Source organism: Salvelinus sp. IW2-2015, linkage group LG19 (genome assembly GCF_002910315.2).
Source record: "Salvelinus sp. IW2-2015 linkage group LG19, ASM291031v2, whole genome shotgun sequence".
NCBI classification, from domain to species: domain Eukaryota; kingdom Metazoa; phylum Chordata; class Actinopteri; order Salmoniformes; family Salmonidae; genus Salvelinus; species Salvelinus sp. IW2-2015.
In genome coordinates this window covers 32,519,509-32,540,644 of record NC_036859.1, presented here as the reverse complement: position 1 = coordinate 32,540,644, position 21,136 = coordinate 32,519,509, and the positions used below count along the sequence as shown (strand labels likewise).

The 21,136-nt window shown below is 42.9% G+C and overlaps 2 protein-coding genes across 2 annotated transcripts in view; one reads left to right on the top strand and one right to left on the bottom strand.

Annotated features, from left to right (window-relative positions):
• pkn2a (protein kinase N2a) overlaps positions 1–8,979 on the top strand; it is a 41,580-nt gene extending 32,601 nt beyond the window's left edge. The window contains exons 17-22 of the mRNA XM_024009574.2: positions 278–340; positions 433–509; positions 2,253–2,395; positions 5,659–5,766; positions 5,973–6,053; positions 6,445–8,979. Coding sequence (XP_023865342.1) covers positions 278–340; positions 433–509; positions 2,253–2,395; positions 5,659–5,766; positions 5,973–6,053; positions 6,445–6,648 — 676 coding nt within the window. The 3' untranslated portion in view covers positions 6,649–8,979. The remainder of the gene's footprint in view (positions 1–277; positions 341–432; positions 510–2,252; positions 2,396–5,658; positions 5,767–5,972; positions 6,054–6,444) is intronic.
• Positions 8,980–10,656: 1,677 nt separating this feature from the next.
• gtf2b (general transcription factor IIB) lies at positions 10,657–20,583 on the bottom strand. The gene is made up of 7 exons (XM_024010033.2): positions 20,474–20,583; positions 19,030–19,142; positions 17,526–17,659; positions 16,905–17,051; positions 16,284–16,413; positions 13,853–14,134; positions 10,657–11,215 (listed from the first exon to the last, which is right to left on the bottom strand). The coding sequence occupies exons 1-7, from the start codon at positions 20,488–20,490 to the stop codon at positions 11,082–11,084; spliced, it is 957 nt and encodes a 318-aa protein (XP_023865801.1). The 5' UTR covers positions 20,491–20,583; the 3' UTR covers positions 10,657–11,081.
• Positions 20,584–21,136: the final 553 nt, after the last annotated feature.

The following is a 21,136-nucleotide window of genomic DNA, read 5'->3' as shown; positions in this document are numbered from 1 at the left end:
ATGGGGCAGATAGTGGGGCGGTTTCCCCTACTGTGAATTTCATCTTTATGGTATTTTTGTCTAGTAGTAATATGAAGGTTCACGTCCTTTGTGAGCACCAAAGCTTTTGTTTCTGTGCCAAGATTATTTTCTGGTGCAATTTGCTTTGAAATAGTATCTTAAGTGCTCACCTCTATATCCACTGTCTTGTTTTCAGTGGTACGCTAAATCATAAAGTGGATTCTCTTCAAATTTTCTCTGATTTCTTGCTGAAATCCACTTTTTTTTTCTCTTGTAGATTTTATGCAGCTTGTGTCGTATTGGGATTACAGTTTTTACACGAACATAAGATTGTGTACAGGTAGGAATAATTCCATTCACTAGGTGAAATTATACTCTTGTAGTATATTGATACTGATTCTCATGATTTATTTATTTTTGTTTTACTTTCAGAGATCTGAAGCTTGACAATCTGCTCTTGGACACTGAGGGCTATGTAAAAATAGCTGACTTTGGCCTTTGCAAAGAGGGTAAATAGGACAAAAACCACACAACCTCAACTTAATGCCATCTCTCACTGTTCCAACACCATTGAATGTAAAATAAATGTATAATAACTCTATATAAGGTCTACAGTGCATTCGGAAAGTATTCAGACCCCTTGACTTTATCCACATTTTGTTACGTTACAGCCTTATTTTTAAATGGATTAAATAAACAAATGTCCTCATCAATCTAAGCACAATACCGTCATAATGACAAAGCAAAAACAGGTTTTTATAAAATGTAACAAATTTATTTAAAAATTAACAAGATATTTTATTTACATATGTAAACGGACCCTTTGCTATGAGACTCGAAATTGAGCTCCGGTGCATTCTGTTTCCATTGGTCATCCTCGAGCTCTTTCTACAATTTGATTTGGAGTCTACCTGAGGTAAATTCAATTGATTGGACATGATTTGGAAATGCACACACCTGTCTAGATAAGGTCCCACAGTTGACAGTGCATGTCAGAGCATAAACCAAGCAATTAGGTCAAAGGAATTGTCCGCAGAGCTCCGAGACAGAATTGTGTCGCACCGATCTGGGGAAGGGTACCAAAACATTTCTGCAGCAAGAACACAGTGGCCTCCATCATTCTTAAATCGAAGAAGTTTGGAACCACCAACCACCACTTCCTAGAGCTGAGCGCCTGGCCAAACTGAGTAATCGGGGGAGAAGGGCCTTGGTCAAGAAAGTGACCAAGAACCCGATGTTCATCTCACAGAGCTCCAGAGTTCCTCTGTGGAGATGGGAGAACCTTCCAGAAGGACAACTATCTCTGCAGCACTCCACCAATCAGGCCTTTATGGTAGAGTGGCCAGATGGAAGCCACTCCTCAGTAAACGGCACATGACAGCCCGCTTGGAATTTGCCAAAAGGCACCTAAAGGACTCTGACCTCTGATGAAACCAAGATTAAACTCTTTGGCCTGAATGCCAAGTGTCGCGTCTTGAGGAAACCTGGCGCCATCCCTACGGTGAATCATGGTGGTGGCAGCATCATGCTGTGGGTATGTTTTAAAGCGGCAGGGAGACTAGTCAGGAAAGATGATCGGAGCAAAGTACAGAGAGATCCTTGATGAAAACCTGCTCCAGAGCACTCAGGATCTCTGACTAAGGCTCACCTTCCAACAGGACAATGATCCTTAGCACACAGCCAAGACAACGCAGTTGTGGCTTTTTTGACATGTTTTTGAATGTCCTTGAGTGGCCCAGCCAGAGCAAGGACTTACACCCGATCTAACATCTCTGGAGAGACCTGAAAATAGCTGTGCAGCGATGCTCCCCATCCAACCTGACAGAGCTTGAGAGGATCTGCAGAGAAGAAAGGGAGAAACTCCCCAAATACAGGTGTGCCAACATGAAGCATCATACCCAAGAAGACTCGAGGTTGTAATCGCTGCCAAAGGTGCTTCAACAAAGTACTGATTTGAAGGGTCTGAATACTTATAGAAATGTGATATTTCAGTTTTTTATGTTACAATTTTTTTTTACTTTGTTGCTTTGCCATTATGGGGTATTATGTGTAGATTGAGGGTAGGAAACTATTTAATCCATTTCAGAAAAAGGCTGTAACGTAACAAAATGTGGAAAAAGTCAAGGGGTCTGAATACTTTCTGAATGCACTGTATGTATGCTGATCTGAAACTTATATGGGTGTCAGATTTCCATGTCTGGGTGGACCGTAAAGTCTCCATACATGTATCATGGTTCTGTGTATTCTGGCAGGAATGGGGTTCAGGGACCGCACCAGCACGTTTTGTGGTACTCCTGAGTTCCTGGCCCCAGAGGTTCTGACGGAGACGTCGTACACGCGTGCTGTGGACTGGTGGGGTCTGGGGGTCCTCGTCTTTGAGATGCTGGTTGGAGAGGTTAGTGGTTCTCACCTGTCATATGGATGCATACCTACTCAATACTATGGCTCTTAAAGCTGGCCAATATTTGATCAACTCTAAAATATATATATATACAGTACCAGTCAAAAGTTTTAGAACACCTACTCAATCCTGGGTTTTTCTTTTATTTTTACTATTTTCTACATTGTAGAATAATAGTGAAGACATCAAAACTATGAAATAACACATGGAATATTTTAGATTCTTCAAAGTAGCCACCCTTTGCCTTGATGACAGCTTTGCACACTCTTGACGTTCTCTCAACCAACATCATGAGGTAGTCACCTGGAATGCATTTCAATTAACATGTGTGCCTTGTTAAAGTTCATTTGTGGAATTTCTTTCCTTAATGCGTTTGAGCCAGTCAGTTGTGTTGTGACAAGGTAGGAGTGGTATACAGATGATAGCCCTATTTAGTAAAATACCAAGTCCATGCTATGGCAAGAACAGCTCAAATAAACAAAGAGAAAAKATAGTCAGTCCATCATTACTTTAAGACATGAAGGTCAGTCAATCGCAAAAACCATCAGGCGCTATGATGAAACTGGCTCTCAGGAGGACTGCCACAGGAAAGGAAGACTCAGTTACCTCTGCTGCAGAGGATAAGTTCATTAGAGTTAACTGCACATCAGATTGCAGCCCAAATAAATGCTTCACAGAGTTCAAGGAACAGATACATCTCAACATCAACTGTTCAGAGGTGACTGTGTGAATTCTGTTTATTTTATTTTTTATTTAACCTATATTTAACTAGGCAAGTCAGTTAAGAACAAATTGTTATTTACAATGACTGCCTAACCCGGACGCAGGGCCAATTGTGCGCCGCCCTATGGGATTCTTGATCACGGCCGGTTGTGATACAGCCCTGGATCGAACCATGGTCTGTGGTGATGCCTCTAGCACTGAGATGCAGTGCCTTAGACCGCTGCACCAATCGGGAGCCCCATCAGGCCTTCATGGTTGAATTGCTGCAAAGAAATCACTATTAAAGGACACTAATAAGAAGAAGAGACTTGCTTGGGCCAAGAATGATGAGCAATGGACATTAGACTGGTGGAAATCTGTCCTTTGGTCTGATGAGTCCAAATGTTAGATTTTTGGTTCCGACTGTCGTGTCTTTGTGAGACCCAGAGTAGGTGAACGGATGATCTCTCCATGTGTGGTTCCCACCGTAAAGCATGGAGGAGGTGGTGTGATGGTGCTTTGCTGGTGACACTGTCAGTGATTTATTTAGAATTCAAGTCACTCTTAACCAGCATGGCTACCACAGCATTCTGCAGCGATACGCCATCCCATCTGGTTTGTGCTTAGTGGGACTATCATTTGTTTTTCAACAGAACAATGATCCAACACACCTCCAGGTTGTGTAAGGGCTATTTGACCAAGAAGGAGAGTAATAGAGTGCTRCATCAGATGACCTGGCCTCCACAATCACCTGACCTCAACCCAATTGAGATGTTTGGGATGAGTTGGACCGCAGAGTGTAGGAAAAGCAGCCAACAAGTGCTCAGCATATGTGGGAACTCCTACAAGACTGTTGGAAAAGCGTTCCTCATGAAGCTGGTTGAGAGAATGTCAAGAGCGTGCAAAGCTGTCATCAAGGCAAAGGGTGGTTACTTTGAAGAATCTAAAATAGTTTTTTTTTTGGTTACTACATGTTTCCATATGTGTTATTTCATAGTTTGATGTCTCCACTATTATTCCACAATGTATAAAATGAAGAAGCCCTTGAAATAAGTAGGTGTYCAAACTTTTGACTGGTAATGTATATATATTGTTATTACATTTTTAGAATTGAATTGACAAGATGATAATGGCAAAAAAAAACATTATCACAAAACCACAATTGTCATGACCATTCTAACATTATATACAGTTGAAGTTGGAAGTTTACATACACCTTAGCCAAATACATTTAAACTCACTTTTTCACAATTCCTGACATTTAAACCAAGTAGAAATTCCCTGTCTTAGGTCAGTTAGGATTGCCACTTTATACCTTGACTTTGTTGCCATTTTGCCACAACTTTGGAAGTATGCTTGGGGTCATTGTCCATTTGGAAGATCCATTTGCGACCAAGCTTTAACTTCCTGACTGATGTCTTGAGATGTTGCTTCAATATATCCACATCCTTTCCCTCCTCATGAAGCCATCTATTTTGTGAAGTGCACCAGTCCCTCCTGCAGCAAAGCACGCCCACAACATGATGCTGCCACCCCCGTGCTTCACGGTTGGGATTGTGTTCTTCGGCTTACAAGCCTTCCCCTTTTTCCTCCAAACATAACAATGGTCATTATGGCCAAACAGTTCTATTTTTGTTTCATCAGACCAGAGGACATTTCTCCAAAAAGTATGATCTTTGTTCCCATGTGCAGTTGCAAACCGTAGTCTGGCTTTTTTATGGTGGTTTTGGAGCAGTGGCTTCTTCCTTTCTGAGTGGCGTTTTAGTTGATATAGGACTCATTTTACTGTGGATATAGATACTTTTGTACCTGTTTCCTCCAGCATCTTCACAAGGTTCTTTGCTGCTGTTCTGGGATAGATTTGCACTTTTCGCACCAAAGTACGTTCATTTCTAGGAGACAGAACGCGTCTCCTTCCTGAACGGTATGACGGTTGCATGGTCCCATGGTGTTTATACTTGCATACTATTGTTTGTACAGATGAACGTGGTACCTTCAGGCATTTGGAAATTGCTCCCAAGGATGAACCAGACTTGCGGAGGTCTACAATTTTTTTTCTGGGGTCTTGGCTGATTTCTTTTGATTTTCCCATGATGTCAAGCAAAGAGGCACTGAGTTTGAAGGTAGGCCTTGAAATACATGGACTCAAATGATGTCAATTAGCCTATCAGAAGCTTCTAAAGCCATGACATTAATTTTCTGGAATATTCCAAGTTGTTTAAAGCTACAGTAAACTTAGTGTGTGTAAACCTCTGACCCACTGGAATTGTGATACAGTGAAATCYGTCTGTAAACAATTGTTGGAAAGATTACTTGTGTCATGCATAAAGTAGATGTCCTAACCGACTTGCCAAAACTATAGTTTGTTAACAAGAMATTTGTGGAGTGGTTGGAGTGGAAAAACGAGTTTTAATGACTCCAACCTAAGTGTATGTAAACTTCCGACTTCAACTGTACATAGCTGACCTGGTCAGTACTTGTCCATATAAAAAAAAAAAATGGCATTCTCAATCATTGACTATGTGCAAAAATCTGTGTTTTTTTTCCTGTCCCAGTCTCCATTCCCTGGGGACGATGAGGAGGAGGTGTTTGACAGCATTGTCAACGATGAAGTCCGCTACCCAAGGTTCCTCTCAACAGAGGCCATCTCCATCATGAGAAGGGTGGGTTCTGGTGAAGTTCTACTACTAACTTCAAATGGTGCAGTCACTTCAAATGGTGCAGTCACTTCCTTTACTGAAACACAACACCTCAAGTGACTGCTATCAGCTGTCAGAAAGTGTGAACTGAGAAGAAACCAAAGACGATGGCGTTATTGAAACACAGCTTTAATGTTTACTCTGCTTTGTTTTGCTCTTTTTGTTTGTAGCTTTTGAGGAGGAGTCCAGAAAGACGTCTTGGGGCAGGAGAACGAGACGCAGAAGAAGTAAAGAAACATCTGTTCTTCAGAGTAAGTTGAAAGTGGTTTTCTTTAAATTGTGTATATATTTGATCTGTTTTGATATTGTAAACCAAAACAGCCTTGATTACAGGTAATGTGGACACCTTATCATTACATATGTAGGGTACTTAARCAATAAGGCCTGAGATGGTGTGGTTAATGGCCAATATAAAATGTGTTTTGTGCATACCCATGGTATACGGTCAGATATACCTAAGCTGTCAGCCAATCAGCATTCAAGGCTCAAACCACCCAGTTTATAATGTTCATTAGACTTGTCTACTTATCTTGGTTGTCATTAGCTTTTTTTCTCAAAGGTAGACGATTCAATACATGTCTGTCCTGATAGTTGACATAAGTTCACTCTTTCATCAATTTTCTCCTTCCTTTCACCCCCCAGAATATGGATTGGAACGGACTACTGTCCAAGAAGGTGAAGCCTCCGTTTGTGCCGACCATCCAGGACTCCAACGACGTCAGCAACTTCGACAACGAATTTACCTCAGAAGCGCCCATCCTAACCCCGCCCAGAGAACCCAGGGCGCTCAGCAAGAATGAGCAGGACATGTTCTCAGACTTTGACTACATCGCAGACTGGTGTTAGCCCCCCCTTCTCCCTCCTCCTAACACGTTGAACAAACACACACTGTGAACCAAACAACACAGCGCTGACTGACTGTAGCTCACATTTGGAAAAAAGCCTTTTTCCCAAACAAACGTTGAGGGAAGGGAAAACATCGCTCTTCCAGCCTTCGGGCGCACTCTGTGCCATTGAAAGACCCCCCCCCCCGACTCCACAACTGAACACCCTTGTTTATTTTTTAACAAAATGAAGAACTTTCTTTAACAGAGAGAGAGATTACATTTTGCTTTTCTTCTGAGAATTTTGAGAGAAGACGGAGAAGGAGGCCTCCAGCGCATGTTGTCTATTGTCTGACCACTGAGAAGGTTTTCATATGAACTATGTCAAAGGAAACGCCGGCAACATCATGTTATTCATAGTCAGTCTTTTATTTTTTATCATGTACAGAATATTATTCATCCGTATTAACGAGTCATTTCTCAAGCCATAACTAAATGACTTTTCTCTAAGGTCTGCCATATTGTATTATGAGTGTTTTAAGCAATAATCACTGAACTGTCACGTGAGGTTAAAAACAACACATCTTGACTACTACTGCCTTTTGACTTGAAAGCCAAAGTAAGGGCTCCCTTTTAGCTGATCCTTGTCATCTCCCCCACCCACACACTTATTTGTCACATGCTTCGTAAACAACCAGTGTGGACTAACAGTGAAATGCTTAGTTACGGGCCTAGTTACGGGCCCTTYGCAACAATGCAGGGAGAACCCTCCCACCGTTTTTAAAGAATGCCTTCCTGTTTCTGCTAGCAAAGCTAAGAGCTGGCTCACTCTCAAAAAATAGTGCAGATTTTTTTAATTTTTAAACATGATCATTAGACAAAGCAGTGCATCCAGTGTTAGCCCTCATGGTACTGCAACTATCCCTCATTTACTAGCATACAGGGATGTGTTTCACTATGTAATGCTATAAGGATGTTGGAGGGAAAATAATTAAGCAGCACAACAGAGTTCTAGAGACATCAAAGGYGACTGCCGCTTTAAAAGTCATCATTTGTAAGGTGCACACAATATGGACACTTATCCGACATGGCTCCCTCTGGTGGGTTCCTAGCACCATTAAGCAAGTGTCTCAGAGTAGAAGTGCTGATTTAGGATCAGTTATGCCTTTTAGATCACAATGAAAAGGATTACATGAACAGGGGAACCTGATCCTAGATCAGCACTCGTACTCTGAGCTATACAGCCCCAGATTTAGTTATTGGGTGATAACAATGCATTCAGCTAGCAATGTTGTGCTCTTGTGGATAGAATCGATTACTCTAGCATTTCTAACAGTGGGTCAGTTCCATTATAATTCAATTCGATGCAGAAAATGTATGAATTCTGTTGAACTTCCATTCGCTACCTGAATTAACTGATTTGCATTCGCTACCTGAATTAACTGATTTGAAATAGAATTGATTCCAACCTCGATACCTCAATTCTTTTAACTGAAGATACCAGAAGACGTCACAGCCTGCAATGATTGGAGTTGGTCAAATGATGGATCTGAAGTGACTGATACAGCTGATTACCAAAACTCATTCATTCAGTCCTGACAGTGGGACTATGGAAACAGTAATGGATGTATGATCAAACTGACATCAACCTATGTGTAGGGTGAAGTTGCCTCCAGGTTAGGAGGATTGGGGAAGCTGGCCCTAGATCTTTACCCAGGGGAAACTAAACTCTGGAGCTTAAACTTAGTGCCAGTTTGTGCAGACTATGTAAATGAATCACTACAGGGAGGGCATATATGTATGTACACACAATTAAGTTTATAGCACTATCAATAGATATTTTTTTATGATCTATGTTTAGTGTAATTATGAAAATAGATTGTACAAAGTTATTTCTCCCAGTGCTTAAATGGGTTTGAGCGTGTTGCAAAAACAGACAAGCTTTTTTGAATGGTACACCACATTGAAGTTACAAGACCCTGTTGGCCCTGGTGTAAAGAAGCATTTTGCTGTTGGGGTTTGTCGCCTATCATGAATGCACAAATTAAATGTTTTTAATAGTTGTGCTACCTTTGCATATTGTATTCTATTGGCATGAGCACATCACTTTCAAGSCCATGCTATGTCTTGGTCTCTTTGMTCTGAGAATCTCTTCCATGGTGTGAAGAGCAACACGCCCTATAGAACTGTCCATGAACATACTACAGCAGTCCACTGTTCATCCATGACCCATGGGTGCATCTTATTGAAGTCAGACCAAGCTGGAGCACTTTGAAGAAATAACAAGGAGTGACCCGGCTTTGAGGTAAGTGGATAACTAAAACATGATCTCGCGTAGAAGGATCAAAACCTCTGGAAGAATAGTAAAGAGACTAATTTACCTTTAATCCAGGTGAAGCATTGAGCACAAGTTCCCCTTGTTAAGCTACAGTATAACTTTGTCATGTTCAACTTTGCAAATAAACTCAGCAAAAAAATAAACGTCCCTTTTTCAGAACCCTGTCTTTCAAAGATAATTTGTAAAAATCCAAATTACTTCACAGATCTTCATTGTAAAGGGCTTAAACACGGTTTCCCATGCTTGCTCAATGAACATGCACCTGTGGAATGGTCGTGCAGACGGTAGACAGTTAAGGTCACAGTTATGAAAACTTAGGAYACTAAAGAGGCCTTTCTACTGACTCTGAAAAACACCAGAAGAACGATGCCCAGGGTCATGACTGCAGATGAGGCCAGGGCAATAAATGGCAATGTCTGTACTGTGGGACGCCTAAAACAGTGCTCATCCTCGCAGTGGCAGACCACGTGTAACACMTGCACAGGATTGGTACATCTGAACATCACACCTGCGGGACAGTTACAGAATGGCAACAACTGCCCGAGTTACACCAGGAATGCACAATCCCTCCATCAGTGCTCAGACTGTCTGCAATAGGCTGAGAGAGGCTGGACTGAGGGCTTGTAGGCCTGTTCTCACCGGCAACAACGTCGCTTATGGGCACAAACCCACCGTCGCTGGACCAGACAGGACTGGCAAAAAGTGTTCTTCACTGTCGAGTCGCGGTTTTGTCTCACCAGGGGTGATGGTCGTATTCGCCTTTATCGTCGAAGGAATAAGCGTTACACCGAGGCCTGTACTCTGGAGCGGGATCAATTTGGAGGTGGAGGGTCCGTCATGGTCTGTCACAGCATCATCGGACTGAGCTTGTCATTGCAGGCAATCTCAACGCTGTGCGTTACAGGGAAGACATCCTCCTTCCTCATGTGGTACCCTTCCTGCAGGCTCATCCTGAAATGACCCTCCAGCATGACAATGCCACCAGCCATACTGCTCGTTCTGTGAGTGATTTCCTGCAAGACAGGAATGTCAGTGTTTTGCCATGGCCAGCGAAGAGCCCGGATTTCAATCCCACTGAACACGTCTGGGACCTGTTGGGTGAGGGCTTGGGCCATTCCCCCCCAGAAATGTCCGGGAAATGCAGGTGCCTTGGTGGAATAACATCTCACAGCAAGAACTGTCAAATCTGGTGCAGTTTCCTGAGGAGGAAATGCACTGCAGTACTTAATGCAGCTGGTGGCCACACCAGATACTGTTACTTTTGACCCCCCCCCCCTTTTGTTCAGGGACACATTCCATTTATGTTAGTCACATGTCTGTGGAACTTGTTCAGTTTGTCTGTTGTTGAATCTTATGTTCACATGTGTTAAGTTTGCTGAAAATAAACACAGTTGACAGTCAAAAGACGTTTCTTTTTTGCTGAGTTTACTTCATGTAATGACTTGACCATTAGAAATAGCAGATTTTCAAAACAAAAGCAATGGTGTTGAATTCATGCTTCTATTGCTATACCAGGCCCACAACTGTACACCCGGCGGGAGGGATGAGACTAGCTATAACTTGTGTGGCTGTCCGTAAAGGGCAAAGACTTACTGATCAATGTACTCCCAAGTGGAACTCAAGTGTATTAATACAGAAAAATGAACACTTCAAAGGATAAAATAAAAAGCAGTATTAGTCACACTCAGCAAACACATTCCATACAAAGTTTAATGTTATTCAATGCATGAGGTGTACAATATGCTTTTCAGAAAAGCATTTAAATTTACTTTAATATATTGCCAATAAGCTAACAAAATGTAACCTGCTAATTTCCTACAAAAGTAGGTGTATACAGTATAAAACCAGCCTAATATTGCAAGCACCAATTACATTCTCACTTGGACATATATACAGTATATATACACACTCAAATGAAATACTGTACAGTTTGCAATCTAATTCTTATAGCAATGGAATGTGTGTCCTGTACTTGTCTGTATTCCTGCAAAAAAAGTGCCTTGACAAAGGCTCAAAGGCTTAATTAACAAGGGAACAGAGGAGAGAAAAAAAATMATAGAAATTCAATACAAAAAGAACCCAGTAGAGAAGAATGTGTTGTTGGGACGAGCAGGCCATCACAGCTGGGGCAGTTTGTCCACGGGGGTGTCGAATTTGAAGTCCGGGGGAAAGAGGTCGGCAGCGCGGGGGTAGATGAGTCTGTACGACTGTCTGATTGTGACATCCGCCACACCGGCGATGTCTCCAATCTCTGTGGAAGGATTTGAAGAAATGACTACTGCTGCTTTAAGAGTCTTCAGAACATTGGTGCTGCACTTGTTCTCAGAACTATCAGAAATACGAGTTCCTGAACCTTTATGATTGTCACACTGTTATTCATGCCTGAAATGTACTGAAGCAGATTGTAAAGCTTACAAACACAAATATACACTATACAGTGCCGTGAAAAAGTATTTGCCCCCTTAATGATTCTATATTTTTGATACTGATTGTTACCAGATCTTCAACCAAAACCTATTATAAAAAGGGAGCCTGAGTTTTAGATATTTTTATTTCTTTAACAAAGCCAACCAACACCCTTGTGTGAAAAAGTATTTGGCCCCTTACACTACCTGGTTGTGCCACCTTTAGCTGGAATGACTCCAACCAAACACTTCCTGTAGTTGTTGATCATTCTCTCACGTCACTGTGGAGGAATTTTGGCTCACTCTTCCATGCATAACGGCTTTAACTCACTGCATGACCCAGCTGCGCTTCAGCTCACAGACGGATGGCCTGACATTCTCCTGTAGAATTCTCTGATGCAGAATTCATGGTTCCTTCTATTAAGGCAAGTCGTCCAGGTCCTGAGGCAGCAAAGCATCCCCAAACCATCACARTACCACCATCTTTGACCATCGGTCTGCGGTTCTTAATGTAGTATTTGGTTTTTGCCAGACATAATGGGACCCATCTCATCCAAAGTGGACTCAAGTTCGCCAAAAAGCACCTGGATGATAATCCAGACTTAGAAGAATGTTCTATGGACAGATGATTCAAAGGTATAACATGGGTCCCACTGCATTCCACAGTAAGAACCTCATACCAACGGTCAGCAGGGTGGTGGTAGTGTGTGATGGTTTGGGGATGCTTTGCTGCCTCAGGACCTGGACAACTTGCCTTAATAGAAGGAACCATGTATACTGCTCTGTATCAGAATTCTACAGGAGAAAGTCAGGCCATCCGTCTGTGAGCTGAAGCTGAAACGCTGCTGGGTCATGCAACAAGACAATGATCCAGAACACACAATAATGTCTACATGAAAATGGCTAAAAAGCAACACATTTTTAGTTTTAGAATGGCCTAGCCAAAGTCCTAATTCCAATTGAGTTGTGGTAGGACTTGAAACCCACAAATGTCGCAGAACTGCTTTAACTCTGCATGGAAGAGTGGGCCAACATTCCTCCACAGCGATGAGACTGATCTTGTTTATGAAAAATGAAATATATAAGTGCTATTTGTTCACTCAGGTTCCCTTTATCTAATATTAAGTTTTGTTTGAAAATCTGATAATTACGTATCAAAAATATGCATAAGTAGATACAATTTGAAAGGGGGCAAATGCTTGTGTATAAAGTGCTGTGAAAAAGTATGTGGACACCCCTTCAAACTAGTGGATTTGGCTATTTCAGCCACACCCGTTGCTGACTGGTGTATAAAATCAAGCACACCGCCATGCAATCGCCATAGACAAACATGGGCAGTAGAATGGCCTGTACTGAAGAGCTCAGTGACTTTCAACGTGGCACCGTCATAGGATGGCACCTTTCCAACAAGTCAGTTTGTCAAATTTCTGCCCTGCTAGATCTGCCCCGGTCAAGTATAATTGCTGTTATTGTGAAGTGGAAAAGTCTAGGCGCAACAATGGCTCAGCCACAAAGTGGTAGGTCACACAAGCTCACAGAACTGGACCACCGAGTGCTGAAGCGTGTAAAAATCATCTCTTCTCGGTTGCAACACTCACTACTGAATTCCAAACTGCCTCTGGCAGCAACGTCAGCACAATAACTGTTCCTTCGAGAGCTTCATGAAATGGGTTTCCATGGCCGAGCAGCCACACACAAGCCTAAGATCACCATGTGCACTGCCAAGCGTCGGCTGGAGTGGTGTAAAGCTCGCCGCCATTGGAGCAGTGGAAACGTCTTCCCTGGATTGATGAATCATGTATCACCATCTGGCAGTCCGAGGGACAAATCTGGATTTGGTGGTTGCCATGAAAACACTACCTACCCAAATGCATAGTACCAACTATAAAGTTTGGTGGAKAAATAATGGTCTGGGGCTGTGTTTCATGGTTCGGGCTAGGCCCCTTAGTTCCAGTGAAGGGAAATCTTAACACTACAGCATACAATGACATTCTGGATGATTMTGTGCTTCTAACCTTGTGGCAACAGTTTGGGGAAGGCCCTTTCCGGTTGCAGCATGACAACGCCCCCATGCACAAAGCGAGGTCCATACAGAAATAATTTGTCGAGATCGGTGTGAAAGAACTTGACTGGCCTGCAGAGCCCTGACCTCAACCCCAACAAACACCTTGGGGATGAATTGGAACTGACTTCGAGCCAGGCCTAATCGCCCAACATCAGTGACCAACCTCACAAATGTACTTGTGGCTGAATGTAAGCCACTACCCGCAGCAATGTCTCGACATCTAGTGGAAAGCCTTCCCAGAAGATTGGCTGTTATAACAGCAAATAGGGGACCAACTGTATATTAATGCCCATGATTTTGGAATGAGATGTTTGACAAGCAGGTCTCCACATACCTCTGGTTGTGTAGTGTAGTTCAGATTCAGCCAATAAAGAACTTTAAGTGATGACCACCTGAAAAAGCCTATCCCCCACCTCACCTTTCTGGGTCTTCTTCTCGGCAGAGGCCTGAGAGGCCATGTAGATGGCRGCGGCAGCCACAGAGATGGGGCTCCTGCCGGGCACCAGGTCCAGCTCCACGGCCTTCCGGGCGATGTAGGTGGCCGCCATCTGCACCTGCTTAGGCAGGCCCAGGTTGGAGCAGAAGCGGGACATGAAGTCTCCGGTGGTGATGAGGTCCACGCTGGTCTCCAGGGCCTTGAGGATCAGCTTGAAGCAGCGGCCAATCTCCTTCTTGGAGATACGGGACACGGCACAGATCTCTGCGAGGGATGGGTGACAAGGGAGTCATTAGTGATACACCATCAGGATCGTTCTAATAAGTCATGCAACAGAGAACATTTTAAAATGCAAGAAAATAAGCTTTTCTTTTTTGGACATTCCAGGTGGTAGCTACCTCCCTGTTTGTCCATTTTCTTCCCTTTGGTGCCTAACGAACAACCCGGAATATAAACTCAGCAAAAAAAAAATGTCCTCACACCGTCAACTGCATTTATTTTCAGCAAACCTAACATGTGTAAATACTTGTATCAACATAACAAGATTCAACAACTGAGACCAACTGAACAAGTTCCACAGCCATGAATAACAGAAATGGAATAATGTGCCTGAAAAAGGGGGGGTCAAAATCAAAAGTAAGATCTGGTGTGGCCACCAGCTGCATATAGGTACTGCAGTGCATCTCCTCCTCATGGACTGAACCAGATTTGCCAGTTCTTGCTGTGAGATGTTTACCCACTCTCCCACCAAGGCACCTGCAAGTTCCCGGACATTTTGTGGGGAATGGCCCTAACCCATTCGTGCTCAGACGTGCTCAATGGGATTGAGATCCAGGCTCTTCGCTGGCCATGCAAGAACACTGACATTCTTGTCATGCTGGAGGGTCATGTCAGGGTGAGCCTGCAGGAGGGTACCACATGAGGGAGGAGGATGTCTTCCTGTAACGCACAGCGTTGAGATTGACTGCAATGACAAGCTCAGTCCGATGATGCTGTGACACCGCCCCAGACCATGACGGACCTCCACCTCCAAATCGACCCCGCTCCAGAGTACAGGCCTCGTGTAACGCTCATTCCTTCGACGATAAACGTGAATCCGACATCACCCCTGGTGAGACAAACGCGACTCGTCAGTAAGAGCACTTTTGCAGTCCTGTCTGGTCCAGCGACGGTGGTTTGTGCCCATAGGCGACGTTGTTGCGGTGATGTCTGGTGAGGACCTGCCTTACAACAGGCCTACAGAGCCTCAGTCCAGCCTCTCTCAGCATATTACGGACAGTCTGAGACTGATGGAGGGATTGTGCGTTCTGGTGTAACACGTGCAAGTTGTTGTTGCCATCCTGTACCTGTCCCGCAGGTGTGATGTTCGGATGTACCGATCCTGTGCAAGTGTTGTTACACGTGGTCTGCCACTGCGAGGACGATCAGCTGTCCGTCCTGTCTCCCTGTAGCACCGTCTTTGGCGTCTCACAGTACGGACATTGCAATTTAATTCCCTGGCCACATCTGCAGTCCTCATGCCTCCTTGCAGCATGCCTAAGGCACGTTCACGCAGATGAGCAGGGACCCTGGTTATCTTTCTTTTGGTGTTTTTCAGTCAGTAGAAAGGCCTCTTTAGTGTCCTAAGTTCTCATAACTGTGACCTTAATTGCCTACTGTTAGTGTCTTAATTAACGACCTTTCCACAGGTGCATGTTCATTAATTGTTTATGGTTCATTGAACAAGCATGGGAAACAATGTTTATTGTTTCAAATTATCTTTGAAAGACAGGGTTCTGAAAAAGGGCCGTTTCTTTTTTTGCTGAGTTTATTATAACCATGTAGTCTTGGTTTTAATTTGTAGCAACCAGCAACAGACACTCATTCCAAGGTGTTGCATGAAATATTTTTTCATCCTAATATGAACTCTAAACATCCTTTTCAGGTTTCTTTTGTCTGTTTTGTACTTTTTACTCCTTTTTCTCCCCAAATTGCTAGCTACAGTCTTGTCCCATCGCTGCAACTCCCATACGGACTCGGAAGAGGCGAAAGTCGAGAGCCATGCGTCCTCCGAAACACGACCCTGCCAAGCCGCACTGCTTCTTGACACACTGCCTGCTTAACCCGGAAGCCAGCCGGAAYAATGTGTTGGAGGAAACACTGTACAGCTGGCGACCGAAGTCAGTGTGCATGTGCCTGGCCGTCACAAGTTGTCACGCTAGAGCGCGATGGGACAAGGACATCCCATGAGGATAAACCCTCCCCTAATCCGGACGACAATGGGCCAATTGTGCGCCGCCTCATGAGTCTCCTGGTCACGGCCGGCTGCAACACAGCCCGGGATCRAACCCGGATCTGTAGTGACGCCTCCAGCGCTGCCTTGTACCGCTGCGCAACTCGGGAGGCCCTAAACATCCTCTTTATAAGAACTCACCTTTAAATGTCCGAGGCACACCCTCTTGTCTGCAGGCGATATAGAGGCAGGCTGATGCGATGGCGTCGTTGGCCCGCCCCTTCAGGCTCTTCTGTTCGTACACTTGCTTAAATAAGTTATTTGTTCGGTCCTGCAGGTCAAATACAACATTTAGGTCAGTGCAAAATCTCTTAAAATGCTGCAGACATTATCATACTTTGGTTAAAGCTGCAATTTGTACCTTTTTGGGCAAATTCACATAGAAATGGGAGTTATAGATCTAATTCTCATTGAAAGCAAGTATCAGAAGCAGTAGTAGATCTGTTCTATGTGCGCTATGTCTATGCTTCCTGTTCTCAAGTTTTGTTTTTGTGTCTTTTACTTTCGGGTTTGTTCTCTACACTATGCATTGCTTGTTTTGTCACAAACTGAAATTAGGCGACCTGTTAGAATTTTAGCAACCAGGAAATGGCAGAGCTTTTTATGCATAGTGCACCTTTAAGAGAAAACCCCATATTTAGAGTAACCTGCTAAATAACTTGAGTTYTGGAAATATATTAATCCTATGTAGTTAGAAATGAGAAGTTAGCTAGCTACTAGGTTCCACAAAGCTAAACAATTGGAAGAGAGAACAGGACTCACTATGATGTTCCTTGGTAGGTTGATCCGGTCAGCCATGGTGGTAATCTCTTTGAAGGCGTTTAGCATGGCGCGGTCTGAACTGCTCATGGTCCGCCGGTTCTGGTACTTGGAGTTGCCGAACTCATCAAAACTTGCCGCGCCTGTTCCCTATGGTGACAACAGAATGGTTGGAACCAATTGAGGCGATGAAGACTTTATTTAACCTTTGTTTTTCACAGGGAACCCTGCAGCAGAAAATACAAGCTACATAACAAGGAATTAATTATACAAATACAACAAGACGGTATCATGAGAAATAAAACTATACAAAAAAGCTATTATAATTAAAATTAAACACATTTGCGATGTCTGATCCCTTTATTAGCATAATCCATTTACTACCAGTAAATCTTATAACAATGAAGTCTATTTTATGGAGAACAGAGGAACCTGATAACGACCATGTCACACAAAAAGGGGTGCAGAGATTTTCTTGTCATTGCATTTCTTTGTCTGGCTCCCCGGGCCATATTTAGATGTGGTCCTTCTCTTGTCAGGCATCAACATCTAGCCACTGACCACAAACAAAAAAATWGTTTTAGAGCATCTTTCCCTGTAAGTGTTAACTTTGTGTGTACTTACCTTGCTGATCATGGTGCTCAAGTCTCCCCCGTTGAGGAGTGGATTCTGGGCGTCGCCCACTCTGGACGGGTCTTGGGTGGCTTTCTCATTGGTGAAGGTCCTCCACTCTGAACCCACATCAATCACCCTGTCACCTGAGGAGGAACCAGATACATTACCGCATGGGGCCACGTTCCAATATGTTCAACCTGAGGAACCAGACATTACCGCATAGGGCCACGTTCCAATATGTTAAAATCTCTTCCTTTTTACTCTATTTTGTCTCCTTGAGCACTGACAGTGACATTTATGGATAAAGGAGGTAAAAGTGATGAACATCAAGCACCCACTGTATTGATTTTACCATCATAGTATAATGCTTTCACCAAGTGAGTCCTTCCTTTTGTGATAAAAGGAGACGAAGGAAATCGTTATTAAGAAAGTAATCAGTATTGAGGGTCAGTGAGACCCAGGCCACCACTTTGAACATGTTTATGTAAATGAGAATAGTAACGAGGTCTAATGATACAACCAGGACACAATCAACCAAATGTGTCTCATCTCCATTGTTCCGGTCACAGATTTGATTACACCCTGCACTTCCCAGACCATGCCACAAGATGGCATTCTCACTCGGGAACTAGACACTTTCCTTTGTCCAATATTTTCTCTCGTTTATTGCCTCTTCCTGGAAACTAGCAGGGTCGGGGATTAGATTTTTCACCTTAATCCCATAAACCCTCCCATAGATAAATCACACTAATATCGAGTACTAATATGACGTTCATCTGCTTATGGCAAAGCTATGGGATACAATCTAGCTTCACATCACTGAATCCACCCACTTACCCACTATACCCCCATATGATTAGCTAAGTGTTTCCTATGGGACTCATTATGGGAGACCTGCTATGTTACGTTCAGATAGAGCCCTGTAATTTAATCTGTTGCTGTAACTAGGGTGGCTTTCCAAGGCTGTCTAAGGAAGGTGTGGACAGATTTGATTCTATTGCATCTTTGCGAGGATGTTGTCATTTCTAGAATTTCATGGTATCATGTTACATATTATTATGTACTCCAGCCATGTGGCAGGTCAGACATGACATCTCGCTGCTCGAGTCCCATAATACCAGCACAAACACTGTCACAGCACTGCCTCCCTCCCTCTGAACTAGAGGTTAGTATTTTCAGTAAGTGTCTATAGAAGTGTTGGTTTATGTTAAGTTATGCTATTTACCTAATGGAAATACTTCTCATCCCTACACATAAGACTTTATGTCAGTCTGTTGACAGGTAATGTGTGTCTGTGCGCTTGTTTTACTATACTGAACCAGAAGTCCTCACAACTATGGTAAACCAAGGCCAATTCAGAGAAGTGAGGACATTTGGCCGGTCCTAACTTCTAAAAAGGCTATTTTAGGCTTAGGGGTTAGGTTGAGTTAGAMTTAGGGTTAGGGTAAAAAAGTCCTCAAGTATAGTAATAAAGAGAAATACAAAGCTGTGCGTGTGTGTGGCCTGTCCTCACCCACTACAAGGCCACACTCGGGGCAGATCATGTCCCCTGCTCTGTAGTCTTCCACCAGCATGGCATCTGGGTGGTTGGGGCACTGCACCTTGGGAAGGGCCAGGACATCTCCGCTGCAAGGAAAGAAGAAATCCCAGAGGTCAGCCGACAATGACCTAAAGCTCTGACCCTGCCTAGTGAGTTACCCCAGAATTGGATGTGACTGTAGTTATAACCATAAAGCTGGTTTACTGTCAAGTTTGTGTTATTAGTTCACCTACTCTACACTTCAGTTAAAGCCGATTGTTTACTGTGACATTTGAATTGGYAAATTATGATGACAAATCTTACAGGCCTTTGTTCAAATTCTGCTCAAATTGTTTAACATGTCAGTTTTCCCCTTGATCAGGGAAATAATAGGAAAATAGCTAGCTACCTTTAAGATCTTTAAAACAAAAGGCACTTAAGAAAATTACAAGTTACAATGTTTTAACTTTTCACAAGCAAATACATACACATTCACATGATAGATATAGATATATATATATCTATCTACAAGAACTGGACTGGGAAGCACTGCAAACCTAGCTAGTGCAGAAGCCACCAGAGATTGTGTTAACTTGTACCCAGACGAATTTCCAACCGAAATTATGCTGATGTGGCCAAAAGCGCTTCGAAACTGTCCTACGTGGGACCACCGAACCCATTAAATGGGCATCCAGCGGTTTGGAAATTATCCTCGACACCAATTCGATTCTATAACGTTAATACCAAAACCGATACATACCCCATATAGCTATCTATCCGAAATTCTGGCACAAACTGTTCTTCCAATCCCCTGGGTTTCTGTTCTTTGACAAAGGCTTTATGCCTACTGGTACGTCAACATTCGGTTTCTCTTCGTTCAGGCAAGCGAAAACAAGCTATTTATTTTGAGCTAGTTAGTTAACATCTGACAGTAGAATAAATCGCTAGTAAAACCACCAAATAAACTTGCAGTGTCCTTATAACTTATCAATGGCTTAACTTGTAATGATTAGATCACTGTCAAGGTGTCATGCGTTGACATTGTTACTGTAAAAATATATTAGATAACGTTAGCTAGAGTAATTGGAGTTAGCCAGCTGTGATGGCCCGACATCACCCATCCCTTTAAAAACATTACATCGCTCATTGACAATCGCATGTGCGAGGACGACGTTCTACATGAGCAACATGATCAAGTTAACATGATATACGATCGATACAATGTGTCAAACTGATTTGAGTGTTTTCTGGTAGGCAAACGTTAGTTAAGGTTAAGTAGTACGGACATTCCGGCGGCTATAATGAAAAACACGGTGAGTCGCGTTAGAAACAAACATCTATGTGTTGATGGCCACCCCCCACCCTTTGATCAATAACCGTACCCCACATGAAAACATAATATTCCAAAACACAGCTTAGAATAGATGGTTTTACACACCGGCTCGTCGACGCCATGTTAGTTGCTTCTTTATACTTCTGCCAGTGGTGAACAGTTTCGAACAATGGCGTCTTCTACCTCTATATATGGCTTTTTCGGCCCACGTGTTTACATGACGACGGAACGGCAAAAGGCTCAAACTAGATCTTCAAAAAGCGATTGACATATGAGGACAGGCTACTTATAAAAGAGTAATGTACTCCCAAGTCACAGAACAATGCTTTTGACATATATTATTTATTATATATTATATTATTATACTTATCTAATTAAATCATATGACTTCCTGACCGTGTCACCTTTCGTCACAGAATTACATTTAAGTGAATACAATTATGCAAATTATCAAGTGTTAAACCAAAACGAGTGAAAAGGAAAAACAAATGTGTGGATTTTTGTTTTATTTGTGTCACTCAAACTTTTTTTACATGCTTATTGCTGCAATGGATCCTAGCCAACACCCCTGCAAGCAGAGCAGCTGGAACATAACATGGTTGGTAATATTTCCACCTGCCAGCCACTAAAGAAAAATAGCACTTAAATGGTTGGTTATGTGTAGCCTACATAAGAAAACATGTTTAATCAGAAATGGCAGTGGCAAGTGGAAGCATAACCCTACTTAACCCCATTCAACAAACTGACTCAACTCTGAGTAGCCAATAT